At 35.3% G+C, this 18,628-nt stretch overlaps 2 protein-coding genes across 4 annotated transcripts; both read left to right on the forward strand.

Moving 5' to 3' along the window:
- Positions 1-271: 271 nt before the first annotated feature.
- LOC133866852 (uncharacterized) lies at positions 272-12,704 on the forward strand. The gene is made up of 9 exons (XM_062303506.1): positions 272-721; positions 821-873; positions 3,137-3,196; positions 3,305-3,382; positions 7,420-7,549; positions 7,837-7,889; positions 8,249-8,434; positions 11,393-11,539; positions 12,341-12,704. The coding sequence occupies exons 1-8, from the start codon at positions 361-363 to the stop codon at positions 11,531-11,533; spliced, it is 1,062 nt and encodes a 353-aa protein (XP_062159490.1). The 5' UTR covers positions 272-360; the 3' UTR covers positions 11,534-11,539; positions 12,341-12,704.
- A 1,396-nt stretch (positions 12,705-14,100) lies between these two features.
- LOC133865364 (protein SOMBRERO) lies at positions 14,101-18,292 on the forward strand. 3 transcript variants are annotated; one of them, XM_062301758.1, is made up of 4 exons: positions 14,101-14,298; positions 15,423-15,619; positions 16,626-16,903; positions 17,541-18,292. In XM_062301758.1, the coding sequence occupies exons 2-4, from the start codon at positions 15,448-15,450 to the stop codon at positions 18,063-18,065; spliced, it is 975 nt and encodes a 324-aa protein (XP_062157742.1). In that variant the 5' UTR covers positions 14,101-14,298; positions 15,423-15,447; the 3' UTR covers positions 18,066-18,292. The 3 variants fall into 3 exon arrangements, with proteins under 3 accessions (XP_062157742.1, XP_062157744.1, XP_062157743.1); XM_062301760.1 differs by having other exon boundaries at positions 14,103-14,298; positions 17,544-18,292; XM_062301759.1 differs by lacking the exon at positions 14,101-14,298 and adding an exon at positions 14,313-14,656.
- Positions 18,293-18,628: the final 336 nt, after the last annotated feature.

Genomic DNA, 18,628 nt, shown 5'->3' on the forward strand with positions numbered 1-18,628 from the left:
AAATTGATTTTTATAAGTTAATATGATTGAATGAAAATATAAAAAAATATTTGTAATTTTCCGTACGCGCTAAATATTGGAAAATGCTTTCGACGAAAAATATTTTTCTGAAAAATGACTTATCTGAAACTATTTTATGATAAAAACCATTTTACGTCAAAATAAACGGAGCAATTAGAAAGGCTATTTCTACATTTTTCTTATTTTTGTGATTCATCAAAAAAAAAAAAAAAAATTCTTATTTTTGTGGTTGGTTCTTGGTCTGGAGGAATTCCCGCTTCATTGCACAGGATAGGGCCTTTGGGTTGGGGATGTGGGAGTGTGGATAACTGTACTTGCTTGTCTCTGCTTGGCCTCGTTATGGAACAATGTATGCACGCCTGGCGAGATACCCACATACACAAATGTCAGGGAAATGTATTGGAGTTGACGAAGTTGGGGCTTCGCCAAGTTATCAGTGAGGGGAAAAGAAATGGGTGTTTCACTTTTCGTCCCAACTTTTACAATTCAATTTCACTACAAGTTTGGAGCTCTAGATGCTCTGTCGGAAAACTGAAGGCCAAAGCAGCGAAGTGCCGTTGTGCTTCATTGGCCAGGGACGCCCAACAAGAAGATGGAGAAGCAGAAGATTTTCAAGTACTGGCGGCTTTGAGAAGCAGTTTCAACGATATTGTAATTGTCGATACTCCGAGTTCCAGGATGCTGCTTCTCGACTCTACTCGTATGCTCTCTCTATCTCTCTCTCTCGCACACACACGCAGAGCCCTTTTGAGTTTTGATCCAGCTATTTATTTGTGTTTTACTTTGTTGATGCACGCAGATAATGTCCATAGCATTCTTTACAAGGACCGTAAATGGACTGGTTCCTATTGGGTATGTCAGCTTCTCTACTGATTTTTTGTTCCTTTATTTTCTACCCGGTATATCGTTCTTGGAAAGTTCGCTATCTTGTGCAATTCATCTATGTAACATGATACTTGAAAGCACATAATTGCTGCGAAGTGGGTATATTTCTCGAATGAATTGTGGAACTTATGAGATTGTGTCTCCTTCTGGTTTTGGTTTTATTGCTGTCACAGAAATATCTATAATGTAGTTTTTACCAAAAAGAAAGATATCGGTGATGTAAAAAGAGTTCGTCTTGTGTTAGATTTCTACCTTTTCATAGCTCTCACCACATACTTGATTGTAGTTTTTTTTTTTTTTTTTTTTTTTAAATTTGAAATGTTGATCTTGAGGACGATAAGATTGATCCTGAGGCTTTCAAACTTGCTTTTCTTGAGGCTTTAGCACTCAAAACATAAAAGAAAAGGAAGATGAGAAAAGGACAATGCCTACCGCTAATCAAGTCCTATGTCTCTTCTAAGAGCAATGTACTTGGAGAAAGTGTAAGGGGCCAGTGGATTATGTACTGGTTTTTATATTGTTTCTGATATTCTTATTACAAATTCTCTGAATTTTACCAATGATGCTTTTACCTAGATAGAAGTGTACGTTCAATAACAACCAGAAAGTAGTCAACTACTGTCACCAAGCAACCATGTTTAGTTGTCTGCACAAACATATATCCATCATCAGTTGGTAAACCTCCTGGTGGTTGTTCAGCCGTTCAATTACAGACCTCCAGCATTTTATTTCTGTTATGAAAGTGCATTATGAATTGTTGTCTCCATTCCATTGTATTCTCCATTATGAATGATCTTGTGTATATAAATTGCTGTCTCCATTCCATTGCCTCTTTCTAGTATTAAGGTAAAGTTTTTAATTTTATTTATTTATTTGTTTATTATTATTATTATTATTTTAAAGTTGGAGTCAATCCGTGGTTGTGGATAAAAAGCTTGGGCATAATCTGGAGAAAATCTTTAAAGTTAGTTCTGTTGCTCATCAGAGAATCTCTCCGTAGTTGTGTCTTTTGTCCTCAGGACCTTTTTGGTGTGGTTAATGACTTGGCTGTCTTGAATGATGAAAAATATGCCTGTTTATTTTGAGAACTGCTTGTGACAGTGGTTATATGAAAAATAATTCCAAAGTCCATGGAAGGTACTCAGGTCAGATGTTAGAGAGGGTGAGGTAACACACCTCACGAAAATGATAAATTGGGTGGAAAGAGCAGAGGACACGAGAGATACCTTTCATGAAGGTGATGGAGTGAGTGAAAAGAGCAGAGGACCTGGGGAAGAGAGAGAATTGATCATGACTGATTAACCATTTTTAGGCAGTGTTCCCACAACTTATGTTTCTTCTTCTTGTCACAGGCATTGATGAGCTATCCATCTAGATACAAATCTGATTATGAATCATTACTCAAAGATTGCTCTGTCATAGGTTTTAGACCCAACTATACCATAGCATGGTGATTTCATGCTATAAACCAAAAATTTAGGTGGAGTAACTTCTTGGGATACCTCTAACTATTTTCTTCTTAACAAGAATTTTTTTATGGATTTTTGAGTGGCAAAAATGTTCACATCTGAAGGTTGAGGACATGTTTCTTTCTCTTCCACTGACAGCTGACTTAGGAGAATATTCATTGCAATCAAGACTTAGTGAATTTTCCATATATAAAAACATTGGTCAGATTGATTAACACAAATGACTTTATTATGTATGAATCTATAGCTATTTTTGTCAATCACAATACAAAGATTTATGTCCTTTCTAATCAGCTATCACATGCTTCTTTGGTCATGCTTTCCTTGCCTTGAACTTTTCCTGTTATTGCATTATGTTGCAGAGACTTTGACTTTGCCATGCAGATGATAAGTGACTGGTAAATTTACATGGTTTTCTGCCTTAACTAAATTTATGACAAAATTTATGCTGTTTATGCATTTGGAGGGAAATGGAAATAATATATTATACCACTGATCTCAGCTATCCATTCATCATTCAATTGGTTAAATTACTTCCAAGTTAACATTACTTGGTCATTATTCTCAAATTCTTTGTATTGCGAGAAAGAAAGGATCTGTAAGGATGTCACATCCTGCTCATCTTCTCTCACTTGCTGTCTATTATGTAAAATATATGTGTCTCTGTGTGTGTAATTTTTTATGTGCACGTGCTTGTTTGAATTAAAAATTAAAAAAATTACATCCCTTCCATGTGTTCTCTAATATGTTGAATCATACAGGATGAGTTCGCTAGCTTGCCAGCTATTGTTCCAAAAGGTCCCATCGCAATCTTTGGTTTGGTAAGTCTTTGGAATGACATGGAAATCTTCTTTGAAGTTATAGTAATATAATATTTTTATGAACCATACTTGCAATTTCATTTGTGAAGTCATATTATTCTGTTTTAGGGTGGTGGAACTACTGCTCGTCTAATGCTCGACTTGTGGCCTTCATTGCAACTTGATGGCTGGGAGATTGATGCAATTGTAAGGGACATTAAGTATCTTTCCAAATTCATTTATATCTATGTATATAATTTGAAAATATGATGGTTTCCATCATGATCTGCTTTCTTCCTGATAAATTAACTTTCATCTTGGATTATGGTTGTGTTTCTTTTTTTCCTCTTTAGGATGTAGAGATGGCGGAATATTTAAATTAACAACATAGGAGACTTGTCATGCAGTTAGTCAGTTACTGTCAGGATGCACTTTAGATTTTCAGACTCCACCAGTCAACTTGTCTGTTAAAAGATGATATGTATATAAAAAGATCCAGGACCTACTTCGAGCTTGAAGATGCCAGAAATTATATTGATTGTCAACTAATTTTCAAAAGGAAGCCTAGAAAAGACCTCTTGTGATGTGCTAGTTATCCAGCCCAAAATTTCTAATAATTGGAAGGCATTGAGCTGGATTTCATATAATATTTCAATATGTCATGCATTGACTGATGGAGACAAGTGGTAGTACCCTTATAAAGTTTATAAAAGGCGTGGAAAAGATGCTTCCACTGACCAAACTTTAATTTGGCATATGCTAGATGATGTGGAGCCTACTTGGGGAGCTTGCATAACATAATTAAAGTCTAATTAGGGTTTTTTTTTTTTTTTTTTTTTTTTTTTTTTTTTATTATTTTTTTTAATGTATTTGGACTTAATTTTATTATTGGGTTTTATTCCATAGCCCATAACAAAGAGGTCTTAGTGTTAGACTACTTGGACCTCTTCCCCTATCCACTAGAATCCAAGCTTCATTAGGGTAGCCAATGATTAGGAACTAGAATCTATTGACTCCTTTGTCAATTTATTATAGTCCTTGAAAACTCATCCGGGAGAAGTGGATTGTATGTTGTGGACACCATCTAGCAGCCATGGTTTTGCAAGGAAGAGCTATTATAAAATGTTATAGTCAGGTGAGCATGGTTCATTCCCTTGAGAAAGTATTTGGAAGGTTAAGGCCCTCCTCGCATTGCTTTCTTCTTATGGACAGCTAAGGAGTAGAATCCTTACAGTGGAGAACCTTAGAAGGCGGGGTTTCTCTCTAGCTAATTGATGTTGCCTTTGCGAAAGGAATGAGGAAACTATTAAATTACATTCTCATCCACTGCGAGTATACTACTGATCTCTAGCACTTGGTTCTTAACATATTCAGGCTTTCTTGGGTGATGCCTAGTAACATCCTAGAACTACTTCATTGCTGAAATTTCGAGGGAGGGGTCACCCCAAAGTGGCAATCTGGAAAGTTATTCATGCTCTCTTAATATGGAGAATTTGAAGAGAAAGGAATCGGTGCTTCTTTGAGTATAGCGAGTCCAATGTGTTTTTTCAAAATTCCTCCTTTCTATAATCTCTTTTGGATTGGGTTATTGTAAATGTTCCTAATTTTGACTCAGAGAATCTAGTAGATTTGATTTGTTTTTTTAAATTGTAGTAGTCTTTAGGATATTCAGCTCTGTTGTATACTTTCGTGTACAAGGGCTTTGCCCTTTTCTTTCAATAATATCATTAATATTCATAAAAATAAAAATAAAAATAAAAAATTCAGTATTAGGTTTCATTAGTTATTTGGTTTGGGCTTAGTAGTTAAAGCCTAAGGCGTCCAAGTCCATTAGGGTTAGGCATTAGATGCCTATAAATGTATTAATGTAAATGTTTTCTTATGTGATGGTGACTGAAAAGGATAAAAAAACTTTTCCTTTATGGATTGTATGATGCAACCATTTGAGATGTGATGCCAAGATGTGATACTTAGGTTTGCCTTTCTTATTGAAGTTTTCCTTTGAAATTTGCAAAATTTTCAATCATTATCATAAGATTTGTGGAAAGTCCATTGATCATTTGTTCCTGCATTGTATGGTTGCTACAGAATTGTAGAGTATGATCTTACAACTATTTGCTATTGTGTGAGTAATGCCGCGATCAATGAAAGAGATGTTGGGGAGTTGGAGGGGGCAAAAGGGCAACTGGTTGTTGATGTCGATTTGGAGAATGACTCTGTTGTGTTTGATGTGGTGTCTATGGAAGGAACAAAATGCATGTAGTTTTGAAGATTGTGAGACTGGTTTGATTAACTTGAAGAAGTTGGTGATACAAACCTTATTCATGTGGAGAGTGACGATATAGTCTATGTCTGAGTGTTTTTATTCTGATTTTTTAGAAATGTGCTCTTTTTTCTCTTTGAATTAGAGATATCATGTATACATCATGTGTACTTTGGGTTGCGTCTCTTTGCGCTTTTTTTGACATATACTTATAAAAAAAAAAAATGATTGAAATGGATAAAAATTCCAGCAACTATTGCTTTACAGATTGTGTGATGCAACCATCTGAGGTGTGATGCCGAAGAATCCTAGATGTGATATTAGGTTTGCCTTTCTTATTGTAGTTTTCCTTTGAAATTTGCAAAATTTTCTAGCAAGCCCTAGAAATTTAGATCAATTCTTTCTCTAAAACCCTAAACCGCCATATTTTCATAAGATTCACAAGCAGAAAATAAAAATATATTCATGGCTACTATTCACGTCACTGTTCATGCATGCTACTCATACAGCGTCAATGCGTCATGGGTATTGTTCACATAGCGCTTGTTCTACATCACGGACATACTTCATATATGTAAAAACCTCTAAAACTTACTAGTAACTCGAACTACTATCATGTGTAAACGCAAAAAGTTGGGACTAAGAGGTCTAAATACTGGAATTCAGAATCCTTGAGATTTATTTTTCTACTCTATATGCTACATACTAAACCACCTAGTTATTCCTACTAGGGTATTTCTTTAAAACAGTGAACAAGATATCATAGGACTTCTCTCAAGAAGCATATGCTCTATTTCCATTTTACGAACACTGTACCTGTAACAACCCAGAGAAAGCGCCTACCACATTTGCACTAGTTAATTTGAAGCTTTCTTAGAATCACTTATAAAGCTCAGTTTGACCTAGTACGTAAGCAATATGAGACTTAGCACCCTTGAGTACCTTTGTAATCCACCCACTCAATGTGGGCAATTCATCTTCCCAATGTGGAATTAGCTTTATGTAGTGTCATAATCTCCCCCACTCAAATCTTTGACATCTTCGTCAAGATCTATGTCATGCAGTGCTTCATCGCCACATGGTGTTACTAGGCTACTCTGATATCAATTGTAACAATATGGGTAAAACACGAGCCAAATATATGCTTTCGCTCCAAAAAAAACTGGTCAATTTTGAGCTTTCATAGAATCACTTATAAATGTTAATTTTATCTAGTAAGTAATGTGTGACTTAGCACCCATGAGTGCCTTTATAAACTACCCATTTTATTCTAGCTACTCATATTCCCAATGTGGGACCGGAGTGTTACAGTACTAAGCTGTATTTATATTATTTCAACTTACTATATAAAAGTAATCTATTGCGTGTGATAGAGAAGCATTAAATAGGATATTATGGTCCAATTTTGTATAGCATTCTTAATGTGCAATTTATCAGCTGTGGGAATTTACTAATCATAGGATTTGAAAACCCAGGATTTAGCGGGGCTTTTCATTTATTTGTTTTTCTTTTCCTAGTAAAGGTGTAAGTACAAGTATGGCCATTATTGCAATATGAAGCATGGTAATGGTATAAGAAAGGAAGTTATAATCATTTCAGATGGTAAGATCAATGCAATACACATAACATCTGATGTCAGACTCATACCTGACATATTTTACTTATAAAAAAAAAAATCATTTCAGATGGTTATAATTGTATGGGTTGTCTAGTTTTCTGTCAGCTCTGAAGGGATGTTTTGGGTTTAGCTACAGGATCAAATACGATCATAATATGCTAATTTTCTGACTCTGTAAGACGGGTAAAAAAATATGTCAGGTATGAGTCTGACATCAGATGTTATGTGTATTACATTGATCTTAATTGTTTTAACTAAATCCAAATGTTTTATTGCAAGGATATCATATCTGCATTAGTTAATTGCTTCAAAGGTTTTTTTATTCACAGGTGACTGCATCTTTACCTGATTTTTGCATTTCAGTTGATTGATAAAGCAAGAGAATATCTTGGGCTGTCAGATCTTGAGAAACTTACTCTAGCTGGTGGTATACTCAATGTACATATTGGCGATGCCTTTTCACAGTCAGTTAATGTGTCTGGAGGATATGCTGGTGAGATCCTTGTGTGGATTGCTTTTTGTATTATGTATTTCACCTCCTCTTCCTTTCGAAGCTTTTGAATGGTTTGAATTTAGGAAATATAATTGTGTTTTAGGGTATTTTGTTGTATGCTTCTGGATGGGTTGTGCGCCTTGTTAGTGAACCTCTTTACTATTCTCAAAAGAAGCAAAAATAAATTAATATAAAAAAAGGTGAAGCAGGGATTTTTATTGCAATACCAGGAATATTTTAGTTAGCTTTCTTTTGTTTCAATAACTTGTGCTTGCAATTATTATCAGGCATTGTTGTTGACTTGTTTTCTGACGGAAAAGTATTGCCACAGTTGCAAGAGGTATGTATCTCGTATCATTACATGAATAGTTGGGCCTTGGCTTTTGATGTTGTGTCTTGGTCTATGAGGTTTGATATTTCTGGTTCAAACAAGCATTGTGTTTTCCAACACGATACTAGTGCACGTCTAGATTTAAGTTTGCTGAAAGTTTCAATCATATCATCAACTGTTTGGTATACTCCACTGCGATCATTTTCATTTTGAGCCAAGGATGTACACTGTAGTATCCTCTGATGTATCTGATTACCTATAGGTCAGTTTTTCTCTTGTCATCTACAACCATTGCTTGGCGTACTTGAATATGTTTCCCACATTTACTTATTTGTTGGTTTTTCCTTGCTTTCTGAGTGCTTTGGCAGGTCACAACTTGGTTAGAATTGAATGATAAATTGATGCCCAACGGTCGTATCATGGTGAACTGTGGTGGCATGGATGAAGCATCTGTTGTGATGGATGAAACACTTTATCCTAAAACTTCTTCAATTGATGGAACCTGGGTGCAAAATTCTACTGTCAAGGCACTATCAAAAGCTTTTCCTGGACAAGTAGGGTTTCTTCTGCTTAAAATATTATGTTCATTTGATTACCCTGTTGCTGCATCTGATCTTTCTTCAAGAGTTTTACAATAATCTTGCCCTTTTTCAAATTAATATTGACAGAACATATAATCTTGTTTTACAAGTCATCTAAAGATCTTTAATTGTTGCTTATCCATATATCCTAAATGTGGAAAAGGTCTTCTCCTATTACGAAAGAAATTTAAAAGGGTGAGCTACTTTTTGTCGGTCTGTTGACTGGCAAAGTCACAAAAAGATTAGGATCTGTTTTGTTGTCCAATGCAACTGGATAGTTCCAATCGTATTTTTCCAACAAAAAATACATGAAACACTTCTTTTTTATGATGGTTGACATTCTGTGGCCATTCATAAAATTACATGCAAAACACAATAAAACAATTAAATTTTGATCGGACATCTAACAGGCCCTAGGCTGTAAGGCCAATTTAATGTTTAAGAAACAAAGAAAGAGAAGACGAGACATGATATTTGTTTGTAGTGGTTGTAGATGTGACTTTTAGAATCTAACTGAGGACCATGTTTTTTGTTGTAGATTTGTTTTTCTTTCTTTTTTCTTTTTTTTTTAAAATGAATGACAAAACCCTCGTACACCAAAAGTATACAAGAGAACCGAATACCCTAAAGGCTTCTACAATTTAAAAAACAAATCAAATCTACTAGATCCTTTGAGTCAAAATTAGGAACATTTACAATAACCCAATCCAAAAGAGATCTCAGAAATGACGATTTTTGAAAAAAACACATTAGACTCGCTATCCTCAAAGAGGCACCGATTCCTTTCTCTTCAAATGTTCCACATTAATAGAGCGGGAAGAACTTTCCAAATTGCCTCTTTGAAGTGTCCCTACCCTTGAAATTTCCTGTAATGAAGAAGCTTTAGGATGTTACTTGGCATGACCCAATAAACCCCGAAAATGTTAAGAACCAAGAAACTAGAGAAAGGTTGATACTTGATTATATCTGTGGTGTTTCTCTTTAGAGATTGAAGAATCAATGGTTGGCAAGGCTAAAACTAAATAAGTGGACTTTACTTTGTGGTTAACAAGATTAAGATTAGGGTAAATTACAACAACCTTCCTCAAGGTTTTGGGAAATGTCAGAGACTTACTTCCTAGTTCGAAAATGAGATTCAACCCCCTAAGGCAGTTTGTTTTTCTAATTTTTCAACTCATTTAATTGCAGTTGAGCAAGAATGGCCTATTTTTTTTCACTCATTTGTTAGTTTATAGGGAAATCTATTTTGAAAACAAAATATTCTGTCAATGTAGGTAACGACAAATTAATGACATAGTATATCTGTTATATGTATCGCAAACCTCAGGGACCTGAGTTTCAAAAATGAATGTATGAAGTAAGTCCTTGACATTTCCTTATACTTCAAGAAAGGTTGGTGTAATTTACATGTAAAATCCAATATGTAGATTTATTTATTTATTTTTAACTAGGAGTAAACTAGAGGGTCTGCCAAAAAGTGATGACAGATTAGGGTGCATCAGGTAGGAAAGTGTTGTAGAATTAGAGTCTGATTAGGTTGGTAACATGTTGGATTTGGTATGGGCCACCTATTTGCCGTCCTCATCCTAAACCGTCCTTGGCTTTAATCAGGAGGTTCCATCCTTGCCTTATGCAATAAACTTATTCTTGTCCAGCTGCGTCCTAACAGCCTAAATTTCTAGAAGTAATCCCAAACAGCCTAAAAATGGTGCTTACTGAATTGAAATTTGGAACAGCCTTAAAAGAATTAGTAAAAGGAAAAATTCAAACTAAATAATTTTAACAAAAATTTCAGATAATCGAAATTTGTTATTGGGGATGTAGAAGTTTAGTAGGTGATGAAGTAGGCATGGAAACAAGGGTATCAACTGTTGATATTATTTTCAACCCATTAGGAGTACCTTCAACGGGTCCAAGATATGGAGAAAAAAATACAGGGAAAAGATGCTCACTAGTTTTACTTATAGTAGGATACCCCATACCTGCCCATATGCTTAAGGTGGCAGGGAAAACCCCATTAGAGGTGTGGTAAGACGATAGCACCAGGCGGCGGAAGAAATTTCCAATCCTACATCTGAACTGAAGTGGATAAATGCCCCAGAAGTCTCAGAGGGATTTTTGTCTTTTTCTTTTTTAAGGTTTAAAAGCTATTTAGATCCAAAAGAAATTTAAGGGATATTCAGAAACAGGATAGACAAACAGGATTTTAGAAGACCCATAGGTAATTTATAATAGTTAGGACTCAACTTTGCAAACCAGAATACCAAGCTTCAATGGGCTAGCTTGTGGAGGGAAAATATAAGAATGCTAGAGGGTTCTTCATACCTCATAATTAAAAGTTTCCCCAATGCTAGAAGGTTGCAGTTTCCTGCTTAAGCTGGTGTAAGTGAGATAGCTAGTTTGCATAACGTGGCTCATCATTCCAAAGAATTGTTAATATTGATTATTATGGCGCATGCATCTTTATACATTTGTAACTTATGATGTGCTTTTGTTGTTGTGGTTATTGTTTTTCTTAGGGGTCCGCATGGACCCCCTTGGGTTGGTTGCCGTTCCTTTCCAATGGCTGAATTGAAGGGGGCCACCAGAAATAAACCCCGCACCGGCCAACTACTACAAGACTCCCGAATTGTGCTGACACTGATAATCATGGATAAGTGGTCCGTTGATTTATCAGTATAAACGGTGTTGCAGATTGGGGGAACCCTGCTACCAGATCTTGCAGGCAGCAGGGTTCCGCCAATCTGACCCTACCACCTAGTCTGGTGGTGGGGGTACGAGATGTTTCACCTGATTGCTAGATCTGGCGGCAAAACCATTGGATCGGCTATTTTTTCCACCCTTAGTTTTTCTTCTTTGCTTGTTACTAATGTCCAGTGCACACCTTAGACAGACGAAGAAAGCTCATGGTTTGAAATTTGACTAATGCAGTTAAGCTGGAAGAGAATGCCAAAAAGATGTGGTGAAAATTATCTAGCACTGACAGGACCTTTGCCAGATTTGACTTCATGGTCTGCTGCAGTGCCAGATCCTCTGAGTGAGAGTGTAAAGCATTGGAAGGCTTTAGCCTAGAAAAAGGTTAGCTTTTTATGTACATATCATATATGATATGCATGATTAGGTTGGATGCAACTCTAGAGCCTAGAAAAAAGGTTCAATGTAATTCTTATGCAAAATGTTACACGCGAAGACATTGATCTGTATTTCTTATATATCCATGATTTGGTTTGATTGGTAGTAATTTGTGTTTACGTGTCAGGTTCATCAGGTCGTGTGAACGCACGCTAACTCAACCTATTTAGTTAAATGAATCAGACTACCAACCCTAATTTATTAATTGCATGTTGAATTCACGAGTCGTGTAAAAAATTGACAATCCTAATTGCTACTTTGCAAGTAGCTGATGATGCAGATTGAGAGTACGTAGTAAGACAACAACTTGATGAAATGAATCCTAAAGATAAGATATGTGACGTAGAAACGACGGATTCAACGCTCATATCATTGGCATATAATTAGGAATGAGAATAAGATATTTTCGATCAGTTGGAAGCTAGCTAGCTTGCCCCTTAAGTTGATTAACAATCTACAACTCATCTCAACATGTGTATATATATATATATATATATTATGTAATACGTATAAGCAGCTAGCCATAGGATTCCCATCTCTCATTTAAGCCAGAAAGTTAATGTTCATATGCATGTGTAGTGTTCGTGAAGGCAACGGCGCCAGTTGTGTTGTGTAAATAAATACATATATGTATCTAATCTGCCATTGCGCTACGTTGAAGCAATATGGTTACTCTAGTAATTATATGCAAATGTCGTGTACGTATATATATAAATAAATGGTGTTTAATTACTTCTTCTTCTTCAGCGTGTTTGACCAGGAACAGAGAGAGAGGGTTGCGTGGGAATCCCTTCGATCGGTGGGGCGAAACAAAAAGCCATCCTGATCCGGGCTTTTGTGTATTTGAATATTGATTAAGCTAACCGAGGCCTTGATTTGTGTACGGTGTCGTATCACCACGTGTAAATGCCGCGGACTTTGCGGATTTTTGCTTTTTCTCATCCAAACCCTCCTCACGTGCCAAACCCACCAATTAATGTCATTTCTCAATTTCTTTTCTTTTCTTTTCTTTTCTTTTTTTTTTTTTTTTTTTGGTGAATGTACGTACGTATGAGAGATACATTTTGGGTGTACTTAATTATATATAATAATGTTTGTTAATTTAGAACAAGATACATATATCTGCCTTTCTGTTGGCTTCCATTATGCTTGACAAGTAATGCTATTTATACATCAATTAGGTGTACGTTCAGTGCATTTTGACAGAATGTGACCCACATCAAAATGTACTTTTTAGTAGATTGTTATACAACTACCATACATACAATTGAGATGACGTAACAGTGAAAATCAACTTTTTTTTCTTTTTTTCTTTTTTTCTTTCTTACAACGGCTGATTCTCATTGCTACATCATCAAGTTGTATGGCAATCGTATAATAGATAGCATTACTGTTTTTTTTTTTTAAAAAAAAAAGAAAAAGAAATGAGTAATTCAAATAAGATGACTTAACAATTAAAATCAGTACTTGATTTTTTTTTTCTACAAAAAAGAAAAAAAAAGAAAAAAAAGATTTACAAATGCTAATTCGAACGTTAATTTTTACTGTCATATCATCAAGTTGTATAACAGAATGCTAAAATCTAAATATTATGATGATTTATAGAGTATTACCTTTGTGGGGTTCATGGTATTTTTTATTTTCCTCATATTTTAAGGTCTACCTAGGATCCGGAATCATGATTCATTATTCGCAGCGCCCAAAACCAAAAGAATGCAATATAATGGGGGTGATTAATTTAATAATTAAGTAATAACAAATGTGTGGGTTTTGAATATCTAAAACAACTCCCCTGTTTCACACTGACACTGAATTTGATGCAATTTCACACTTTGGTGAACACGATTATCAGAGTTCTTGAACCCAATTACTATTTTCTTAATCAATTTCATACAAATTTTTGCTAAAACTCATATATTATCGATTATCGAAAACCGGCTCTCGCAAGGAAAGCCTAAAGAAGAAGAATTTTTTTTATTTTTTTTAATCTGAGGCTAAGATCAGAAAAGTAGCATAAAAAAAGGATAATATTAATTAATTAAACCGAAAAATTAAATAAGAGGGTGGAATAATGGAATGAAAGGGAAAGTTCCTTCATTCCTCTTTGACTCTGACCTTGTGTGTGCATATATAATTGAAGACAGATAGATTACAGTACTGCATGCGAACACAGGAATTAATTAAATAAAAAAAATATTTAAAACAAGCTTAGCTAGAGTTAAGAGATAAAAGAGGTTCATGATCAATTAGTAATTGACAGTTAGTTAATTAGCAGATTTTCTTCATCCTAATGAGGCGATTTTCTGGACTAAGGTCTCCCATTCAACGGACATTTCCCAAAATATCGACTTTTTTTTTCTTTTTTTCTTTTGTTTTTTTTTGGGTAATAATACCAAAACACTCTTTTGATCATAATCCATATAGCCCTCGTCAGAACAAGAAATAGCGCCCGCATTCTAAAACTATAATATATTAATATAAATTTTCCTTTATTTCTGTGCCTTTTTCCTCTTGTCAGTCAGTCCTAAAGCTTTGCACTGATCCAAACACATCTCTCTCTCTCTCTCTCTCTCTCTTTTAACCCCACGCCGTGCCCTTGAAGCCAAGATATTGGCAGCCTCAAGCCTCCGCTGTCTGCTTTGCTGCTGTGGCCGGTTGTCTTTGTTCTTTGCTACAAAGCAAAAAGTTTTCTACTGCAAATTAAGGTTTGCTATTTAATCTTTGTCACTCATTTTTGCCATTTTTTTTCTCCCATGGAAATCTTCGGCTTCTCTCTTTCTTACTACTTGATGAGACTTTACAGTTGTTTCGTTGAGCTGCAGTGCAAGAGATGAACAAAGAGCTTGCGAATTCGCCTCCCCCCCACACCCTCTTTCTCTTTCATGCAACTTTTTTATGGATGAATCTGTTTATTCATTTGTTTTTCTTTCAACGAAATATAATAGATTTTTTTTTTCCTTTCCTTTTGCTTCTTGATGGGGTTGGGGAGTAGTTGAGTTCATCTCTTTGTGCAACAAAGCAAATATTGTTTAAGATTTTCCTGTATCACTTCTGCAATTTAGGGTACGGTTCTTACTCTGTTGGAGAATACTAATTAAAAGGGCATGTCTTAAGGTTTTAGGATATACAATTATATATGGATCTTAGCAAAGATGTTCCTTTCAAGATCTTGCAGAAATATCACCTAAATTTAGGCGATCGATGGGCAGAATATGGTGGCATATATATATATAATACTTGCAGGATCTCTTCAGTTCCTTACGTTTGAGAGTACTCAAAGAAAATGTCATAATTAAATGCATGAAAAGTTTCAAGTATTATAAATGATACTTCCATATATATATGAAAGAAAAGTTCAATACATAGTTTTTTTCCATATGATATCATCATTTTAAAATTTGGCTTTATATATATATATATATATATATATATATATATATATATATATATATATATATATATATATATATATATATATGTTAATTTCAGCCTTTTCATGACCTACCCCTCCATTGCTACGTAAAAGAGCCAACTTTTTTCCTTATTTAATTTGTACTTTTCGTTATATATGTGGGGAGTATGTGCTTTTCCTAGAGGGACAAGCTAGACGGACTTCTAAGCTCCTTTTTGTTTCCATGTAATTTTTTTTCCCATGATATGGACCTGATTAATTATTATCAACGTAGCATATATATACTTTCTATGCGTTAGGTATAGACTTTATCGATGGAGTAGATGGAAGACATGGTTGTCGAGAGTAGTCGAAGGTTGTGTCTGTGCATGCATGTAATTTGTCTCTGCTAATTAATATATATGCTTTGTTTTTCAGGGGGGAGATAGATAGATCGAAGACAATGATGCCTGCAGGGAATGGACAAGTGACAGTTCCTCCAGGATTCCGATTCCACCCAACAGATGAGGAGCTTCTCTACTATTATCTAAGGAAGAAGGTCTCCTATGAAGCCATCGATCTTGATGTTATCAGGGAGGTGGATCTCAACAAACTCGAGCCTTGGGATCTTAAAGGTTAGATCCATATATATATATATATATCATGCTCATCGATCTCCTCTCCGGGTTTCTAGATACTAATTAATATTGTGAAGGTGTACGTAATTACGACTTTATTGGCACACGCTTAGAATTAAGTTCGATCGGCAGGTAGTTTGTCAAAGTCAAACCGCATATCCGGGTGCCAATTGACTTCATTTTCGCCTGCAGACTAACTACCAATATCTCAACCTAAATGCTTTTAAGGTTAGTTGATTAGCTAGGGTTGTGATGTAGGAAAACAAGTAGTTTAGAAGAAAGTTGGAGAGAGAGAGAGAGAGAGAAAGGAGAACCTGGAAGGGGAAAAGCTAAGGGGGAGTAGGAAAGACAACCGAATACGTACAATATTAGAAAACTAGGTTTAAATATATTAGGGATTAAACCCTAATTCTAACCCTAATTATACTTGAGCTAATGACCCGCTAAAATATATAACATAAAGTCCACAATAAGATAAAACGGGTCTAAAAAATAAACAGTAAAACAAAAATACAAACTAATGAAAAGCCTAATAATAATTCGGCTCTCAATCACCCAACCACAAGGCTGGCCATGGGCTGATGTGATCATCGGTGGCTCGTGGCTGATGCGGTTGGCATGGAAGGGCACCAAGCTAAGCTAGATGGTTTAATTTAGAGACATGTATGAGCTCATATGTATCTCATAAATTTCTTTTTCTTTTTCTTTTTTTTCTTTTTTTCTTTTTTAGTATTTTCCTCCCTAATTAATATATATCTCTAGCTCTTAGAACCACCGGCCCGTTGAACTCTTCGATCTACTGATCGACAGATATATTCATATATATATATATATATATATATATATATATAATCTAACAAATCAGTTTGGGGATGGATAAAAAGTATTGGTTAATTCCAAGTATGTATATATATATCCTTAATTAATTAATGAAGTATATATAATATATTAATTACTTTGATTTAAAAATGTTGTACGGTTTTATATGCACACATGCATGCAGAGAAATGTAGAATTGGATCGGGGCCTCAGAACGAGTGGTATTTCTTCAGCCACAAGGACAAGAAATATCCAACTGGAACTCGAACAAATCGAGCAACGACAGCTGGGTTTTGGAAGGCAACGGGGAGGGACAAAGCCATCCACCTCAGCAATATTGCCAAAAGGATTGGGATGAGGAAAACCCTTGTGTTCTACACAGGTCGTGCTCCTCATGGCCAAAAGACTGACTGGATCATGCACGAATATCGCCTTGACGATGACAATAATCCCGACCTTCAAGTAATTATTACAATACAATACACCCATGCATATATAGCTTAATTGCCAAACTCATTAATTAGCTTCTGTATTTTTTATTTTTATTTTTTATTTTTTATTTTTTTTTATGAATGGTTTTTTTAAGAAAAACTTCACTTATTACTTTTGTAATCATGCCCTTAAACTTTAAAAAGTGTTATTTTAGTGTATTTGTCTCTTTTGTTAGAATCTTTGAAATTTATTCTTTAAGAATTTTGACACGTACTCCTCCGTTTGGTTTAAATAGAAAATTTTAACGGAGAGTTGAAATTGAAAAAAATTGAAAGATTGATGCACTAATTAAATTGATATTTTTTAAAATTTAAGAGTGATTGTAAAAGTGATGAAAGATCAAGGACAATAAGTGAAATTTTTCCTAACTAATTAGAGTTGTTTAAATAATAAACGATTCTAATCTGGAGTCCAAACCTTATAATTAGCACCATTTTTCAACCGACACTATTTAAGCGACGTAAAATGAATAGTGTCATTTTTTTTACCCAAAAATGATACTATTCGAGCGACACTAAACCTTAGTCTTTTTTACAGTGATATTAGTTTTGCTTCATGCTTCTGCATGCTAAATGAAATAATATATAGTGTACGTGTTCACTTTTAGCAGGAAGATGGGTGGGTTGTCTGCAGGGTTTTCAAGAAGAAGAACCAGTGTCGAGGTTTCCAACCAGAGGTAGAGGGTCGAGAAGATGATATGAAGGCAAGTGGTACTTCTGCCCCAATACAAAATCATGTACAAGGACTATACGACTATACGTTTGATGGCCAAATTCACCTCCCACAGTTGTTCAGTCAAGAGTCTGCAGCCTTTATATCGCCTCATGTCTCTTTAAACACCATGGACATTGAGTGTTCTCAAAACTTGCTGAGGCTAACAACGTCAGCAGCAGGCGGTTGTGGACCAGTTATGCAGCAACAGGAGAGGTTCCACGGCGGTGACTGGTCGTTCTTGGACAAGCTCCTTGCTTCTCATCATCACACCCTGGATCAGAGTAAATGCAACCCTTCATCTCAAGTACTTGCTGATCATCATCATCATCATCATCATCATGTGGGTACCTCATCAACTCAGAAATTCCCATTTCATTACCTTGGCTGTGAGACTGACATTTTGAAATTTTCCAAGTAAGTTAACTACTGTGTCACATGCAGTTTTCTTTCCTAGCTAATTAAGAGCCGTGTGGCAGAAATCTGTACTAGTAGCTACTCTTTATATTAGCATATTCCTAATAGATATTTGGTCGAGATTTTATCCCATTTAATATAAGAGTTTACTTTTGTTTTATGGAAATGTATATATGGGAGTTCAAGTACTGTTAAGAACGAGGATTCATAATTATAATTATGTTTTAATTCCTTCTGTTTTCTAAGTTGATAATTAATTAGCTTGTTTAGCTTTCTGTTTATAATTATGCTTAGATCGCAAGTGCAAACACACACGTGAAGCAAGTATATATCAAATTTAGGGTGGGCAATTCGGGTTTACGGGTCGGGTTCGTGTCAACCCGACCGACCCGATTACATAAACGGGTCTGACACGAACCCGACCCGATTATTAATCGGGCTGTAACACACGACCCGATTAATAATCGGGTAACCCGAACACGGCTAATAATCGTGTCGCCCGTTTACCTGACTCGACCCGGCATCAATTTCATAATATGCATGTTTTTTCATATGCTTTTTACCTTC

The sequence above is a fragment of the Alnus glutinosa genome, chromosome 4, assembly GCF_958979055.1.
Source record: "Alnus glutinosa chromosome 4, dhAlnGlut1.1, whole genome shotgun sequence".
Classification (NCBI taxonomy): domain Eukaryota; kingdom Viridiplantae; phylum Streptophyta; class Magnoliopsida; order Fagales; family Betulaceae; genus Alnus; species Alnus glutinosa.

Excerpts from the sequence above, each read along its gene's own strand:
- LOC133866852 (XM_062303506.1), top strand. The coding sequence starts at position 361 with ATGGAACAATGTATGCACGCCTGGCGAGATACCCACATACACAAATGT. Across the intron at positions 722-820 it reads GCTGCTTCTCGACTCTACTC|ATAATGTCCATAGCATTCTT; the intron begins GTATGCTCTCTC and ends TGATGCACGCAG. Across the intron at positions 3,197-3,304 it reads CCATCGCAATCTTTGGTTTG|GGTGGTGGAACTACTGCTCG; the intron begins GTAAGTCTTTGG and ends ATTCTGTTTTAG.
- LOC133865364 (XM_062301758.1), top strand. The coding sequence starts at position 15,448 with ATGATGCCTGCAGGGAATGGACAAGTGACAGTTCCTCCAGGATTCCGA. Across the intron at positions 15,620-16,625 it reads CGAGCCTTGGGATCTTAAAG|AGAAATGTAGAATTGGATCG; the intron begins GTTAGATCCATA and ends ACATGCATGCAG. Across the intron at positions 16,904-17,540 it reads ACAATAATCCCGACCTTCAA|CAGGAAGATGGGTGGGTTGT; the intron begins GTAATTATTACA and ends GTTCACTTTTAG.